This window comes from Haliotis cracherodii, unplaced genomic scaffold (assembly GCF_022045235.1).
Source record: "Haliotis cracherodii isolate W230 unplaced genomic scaffold, xgHalCrac1.p SCAF_23, whole genome shotgun sequence".
NCBI lineage: Eukaryota > Metazoa > Mollusca > Gastropoda > Lepetellida > Haliotidae > Haliotis > Haliotis cracherodii.
In genome coordinates this window covers 11,175,869-11,181,868 of record NW_027266279.1, presented here as the reverse complement: position 1 = coordinate 11,181,868, position 6,000 = coordinate 11,175,869, and the positions used below count along the sequence as shown (strand labels likewise).

General features: G+C 40.2%; 1 protein-coding gene across 1 annotated transcript; it reads right to left on the bottom strand.

The window, feature by feature from the left end:
* Positions 1-336: 336 nt before the first annotated feature.
* On the bottom strand, positions 337-5,571 carry LOC139471988 (hepatitis A virus cellular receptor 1-like). The gene is made up of 3 exons (XM_071254495.1): positions 5,323-5,571; positions 3,720-4,110; positions 337-353 (listed from the first exon to the last, which is right to left on the bottom strand). Exons 1-3 carry the CDS (start codon positions 5,569-5,571, stop codon positions 337-339), a joined length of 657 nt encoding a protein of 218 aa, XP_071110596.1.
* Positions 5,572-6,000: the final 429 nt, after the last annotated feature.

Sequence of the window (6,000 nt, the reverse complement as noted above, 5' to 3'; positions counted from 1 at the left end):
TCACCATGGATAGGAAGAAGAGCAATATCACGTAAAAGGCATTTCTCATTTATCCTCAGAATATATAGTTTCCATTAAATTAGTTGAACATGGTACCTAGCCATTTTAAAATATAAAAAGTGCAGTGAGCCTGCGTGGCATTCTGTAGAAGTCATTTCGGCCACGGCAACAGTATTATATATATTATCATCTGTACGTAAAGTCGGGTTACTTAACTCTGCTGGAACCGTCAAATCTTTCAGGTTTCAGTTAATCTTACTTTAGAACGAAGCCAGTGTGAAGTATTTCACGGGGTTATTTGAATTAACATCCAACTTAATATTTGTTCTTTCTTTTTCAGTTGAGAACTGGTTCTGGAAACATAAAAATAAAATCACAAATTCACTTGAAACGTTTTGTTATATTTCAAGCATGTTTGATAAGTAAGCACGACTTTGTATGGTATTGACAGTAAACTGTGCCATTAGCTAATGTATATTTGCCTAGATGACAATAAGCCCATGTCTGATAGACATCAGGCGAGGAGACGAGGAAGTATGCCAATGGGCCAATTGAAACATTACGTTAAGGAGAACAAATAAGCGACTGTAAGTAAAGTAAATACACCGCTACTTTCTCATACTTAGAATAACTACGACTGTCTTAAGGTAGTTGAGCGGTGGGAGCCTGATGGTTAAAGCGTTCGAAGGTCCAGGTTCGACTCCCCTCATGTGTACAAAGTGTGAAGCCCATTTTTTGTGTCCCTGACGGACTATTGCTAGATTATTGCTCAAATCTGCTTTAAGTCATACTCATTCACTCTTCAAGTAGCCAAATACCTCGTCATCCAATTAGTGACGCACATGAATGGATTCACGAGAGTCTCACTGACTACTATCTTGCGAAACCACTGCCAAAATAAATATTCTGTGTTTATATATACGGTGTGATCTGTCACATTTGAGGAGGCTGCACCAGTCGAGTATTTTATTGATCGTTTGCACGTTTTGAGAGTATGCTCATGATCATTTCAGGAACTATAGAGTCCTGAACAAGGCCAATGATTCTCCTATTATCATTTTTTTCTCAACAAAGGTAAAATAATGTAAATCAACAATTTACATAATATTTTCGAAGCATTTAATGTTGTTATAATATTTGAAAATAACTGATATTTAGCCGATGTCGACTGTTTCACCTCCGCTTGTGACACATGTTTCCGGACAAAATTTGATATCATTCACTGCAGTTTAAAAACAAAAAGAGCTCCAACGACTCAAACTCAGATATCTTAATTCAGTGTAAAAGTCACACGGCCCAAAAAGTACAAATAGTTAACAACCTGTTTCAAGCTTCCATTGTTGAGAAAACTAAAATACATTAAAGCGTACATAAAACGCCCTTGGCGAGATGGTCAAAGATAAAGATCTTCCAGGTTAATACACATCTGGGCACATATTGATGTGCTGGCGAAATAAATCAAGGATACGTTTATGTAGAAATCTAATTTGTGTTTCATAGTCGTGCTACATTTAAACATATGCATCAAGAAAAACGCAACATGTTTTATTGTAGTTGCATATTTTACTGAAGAACATTAAGGTATGTTTACTTTTATACTGTAAATGTATATTTGATAGATATTTGCTTCGAATTGACTTAAAGTTGTATCACGATATCCTGCTAGTGGTGCGTGAAATCAACTTTCATGCGGCTAACTATCAATGCAAGCAAGGGTGTTGGGGGTATATTTGTAGACCTCATGACTGAGCATCCGCTTCAGGCATCAAACCATTTGGGAATAAACAGGAACATGGAAACGAATATATGTATCTCCCCGACAATACTTTATGTATGTTTGCGTCCCTTGAGGGTTCCAGTATCCGATGATCGAAGGTTCGAATTCCACATTCAACCTGATTATGATCCTTAATTTGTCAGCACCATTCCCAAACCAATGTTGTTTACCAAAGTGGAATACGACCTCCATCACTTCCTACAATTCAATTCTGGGTTATGGTTTCCTATATTTGGTACCTCTACTGAAGTAAACCAAACAAGAAAGAATTTTAGGGCCAATTGTGCTAACAAAACGGAACAATTTCCCATCTCCAATTATCAGTGAATGACGCTCGTCACGCTGCCGATAATTGGTCGTGGATCTAGTTTGAACAGGCTAATGTCTGGATCACAACTCACTTGTCCAGAAACTCGAAACAAGTTAGGTTTATGTAGATTCAATAAATTCCTCTCGTGTTCAGTAATTAGAGGTATCTCGGAGTGTATTCTGTACTTAATGTAGTGAGTGTCTTCGCACAATTCTTTATCATAAACTGTAAATATTCTGTCTGTGAAATCAACACATAAAAAAACAAAGCATTTAAGAAGACAGTTATCGATATATGTTTAGTTTATTAAATTTAAAAGTAGACCAATACCAACAGGGACGCCCGTCTGACATATTTCCAACTATGGTGACCTTGTGCCTCACTCTGACAGGGTGGGTTCGAATCAGGGATGGGACTCAACCCGAAAACGTACTAGGACCTGTACTTTACACAGAGAGTGTAATCCCAAGTATGACATTTGTTACATTTGGCCACATTCTAAAAGGCATGTGGATATATACCATGATGACTGTCCCCGTCTCCGTGTCCGTGTCCGGGTCCACAGTGGTCATTTGCTGACATATTATCAGAGACTTTGGATCACGGATAACCAGCTTTCACTACTTTGACTTTAACGCATCATGGAATATGTTTCGACAGATATTCGATATTATTAATTCTCTGGCGCTGGCACTGCGCGTAACCCCAACAGGGAGGACTAGTCAGTCGCATAATGTGGTCATTTGAAAATCCTATTTACACAAAGAAAGAATTGGACTTGTAAATAGAGTGTGCATCTCCTTCTGGTCATATCTTTTTTTAACATTAGCTAAATACCAGCGTCATGTTCAAAACTATATCCTACTTTGTCTTCAACTCTAGCGTGGTTATGAACGTGGGGGATTCTTGTGTTTGTCTAAAAGTAATTGGGTGTTCAGACTTGGTGACTTGTTTGCTTGCTTTTCATCGTATTCCAATTGCGTAGATTGGTTACACATGATACTCATGATTTTAATCCCAGGATCGCGACTCGATGATATACAGACCGCTGTCATACAGACAGAATACTGATGATCACGGAGTTAAACAAACAAACAAACAAACAAATCTTACTCTGACCTTAAAGAACCATGAATATAAAGAAAGTTGATTCACCCGACAACACCTAGCATGGTCTTTATAAAAGATATTCATGCGGGATGGGATTTATTGAAAAGAATAATTGGTTGCAGGGAATACTGGAAAGAAATAATGTTGCTCCACGTTTTAAACACCCAAAATTGTTTGTGGGACATGTCCTGAAAGGTGTGAAAAAGATGTTTGGACCCTCCTTTGAGAGAACTATAATGGACGCCTTGAGGCACTGACCAAAAACGTATTATGTCTCTTACCAAAAAAAACCCAACACATCCACAATGTTAAATGGTCGATCAATTCTGGTAATCTTTAAGCTGCGCCCTTTATAGACACAAACATATGATGTAGCGCCATTCATGCCGTGCGTCTCTTCTAACATTTCTGTCTCACGTAACGATAACAATTCTCTCTGAGAACTTAACACATCAAATTAATAAGAAACATCAAATAAGACAATTAAAATTTTGTTTATTATTAGTACAAGAAGACCAATACCAACAGGGACGCCCGAGAGTTTTGCCTCAACCATGATGGCCGTGTCCATGTCCATGTCCATGTCCATGCCCGTGGTGACCATGTCCATGTCCATGGCCGTGTCCGTGTCCGTGACCATGGTGACCGTGTCCGTGTCCGTGACCATGATGGCCGTGTCCATGTCCATGCCCGTGTCCGTGGTGACCATGTCCATGTCCGTGTCCGTGTCCGTGTCCGTGACCATGGTGACCGTGACCATGTCCATGTCCGTGGTGACCATGTCCATGTCCGTGTCCGTGACCATGTCCATGTCCGTGGTGACCATGTCCATGTCCGTGTCCGTGACCATGGTGACCGTGTCCATGTCCGTGGTGACCGTGACCGTGTCCATGGCCGTGGCCGTGACATTCAACTATAGACAAATACACCATTGCAGCTGAAAACAATAAACAGGAAAACGTATTTTAAGATTATCACTTTGTGGTGAAGAAGAACCATACTTATATGTAAAGATAAATCGTTGAAGTAAAAATATACTGTACGTAGAACCTACCAAGTGCCACAAGAAGAGTCAGGCTGAAATATTTCATGGTTGAAAAAAACAAAGTGGAGAATGCCCTCTGAATGACACTCTTCGACTGATGTAGAAATGTCTATGACCGTATTTATACAAGAAAATCCACACACAGAAGTCATCATGAGTATCACTACTTCTGGAAATAATACCCAGACAGTTGATAAAGGGGGCTACTATTAACCATGGGTGGCCATATGCTGTGTGAGGTCCTATGGTTATACCAGTGGTCGATGTAGTCTCTGTGGTCAGATACAGGGTCACTGCATGACTGCTCGTGCCCACACATCCACATTGATGCTCTGCATGCCTGCTGTTGACTGCGCTGCTCTACAAGTCAAAGTTCATTGACATCATCAGGCAACAAATCTCAAGTGACTAATACTACATGATATACTAGTAATCTATTCAATGGATTTTCCATCCCTTGTTCTTGTAATCAGCATTGATTCGTGATTTACACATTAATTGCTTTCACTATGGTCGTCAACATGTGACACACCGGTGTACTGCACTGCAGTGACTTGACTCATGCAGCAATATTTGCCATCTTCAAGTGAAACTCCACTTGATCCTCTAAGAAGATTATCACCCTGTACTCCCGCAGTGGGCTTGGTGAGAGGTAACGGCGTTTGACCAATGGTCATCATAAATGATACCTAACGTTTGTGTCGATCATCATGACATTAATTATTTCTGTCCCAAATATATAAGGATATGAATCAGTAGCCGGTCATTAGACTGAACAGTGTGAAAGAGGTAACTGTGAAGATGAAATATTTTACAGTTCTTCTGTTTGTAGTTGTTGGTAAGTGAAATGTGTTTTCTTTTATTCAACTTCAATGTTTGTCTAATAAGTGTGAGTTGAGGTAGTTATATCTCACCACTACGTCTGTCTTGTTTCTTGTGTCATTTTGATAAGGCTTTAAATCAAAGTGTAAACATTTTCCTTCTAAGTGCCGCAACATACACGTCACTCTACTATTGTCAGCAAACTATTTTACAAAACACCCCATTCTTGTTTCAGCATGGCTTTGTGCCATAAGTTACTCTGATGCCCATGGTCACGGACACGGACACGGACATGGGCACCATGGACACGGGCATGGTCATGGGCATGGACACGGACATGGTCACGGGCATGGTCACGGGCATGGACACGGACATGGTCACGGGCATGGTCATGGACATGGGCACCATGGTCACGGTCACGGGCATGGACACGGTCACCATGGTCACGGGCATGGGCACCATGGACACGGTCACGGGCATGGGCATGGTCACGGTCACGGTCACCATGGATAGGAAGAAGAGCAATATCACGTACAAGCTATTTCTCATTTATCTTCAGAATATAGAGTACCCATTAAATTAGTTGCATGGAACATGGCCGTTATAAAGTAATAGAAGTGCAGTGAGCCTGCGTTGCATTCTGTAGAAGTCATTTCAGCCACGGCAACATTATTATATATTATCATCTGTACGTAAAGTCGGGTTACTTAACACTGCTGGAACCGTCAAATCTTTCAGGTTGAAGTTGACCACTTTAGAACGAAGCCAGGGTGAAGTATTTAGCAGGGTTATTTGAATTAAAATCCAACTTAATATTTGTTCTTTCTTTTTCAGTAGAGAACTGGTTCTGGAAACATGTTAGAAAATAAAAATCGTCAATTCACTTGAAACGTTTTGTTATATTTCAAGCATGTTTGATATGTAAGCACGACTTTG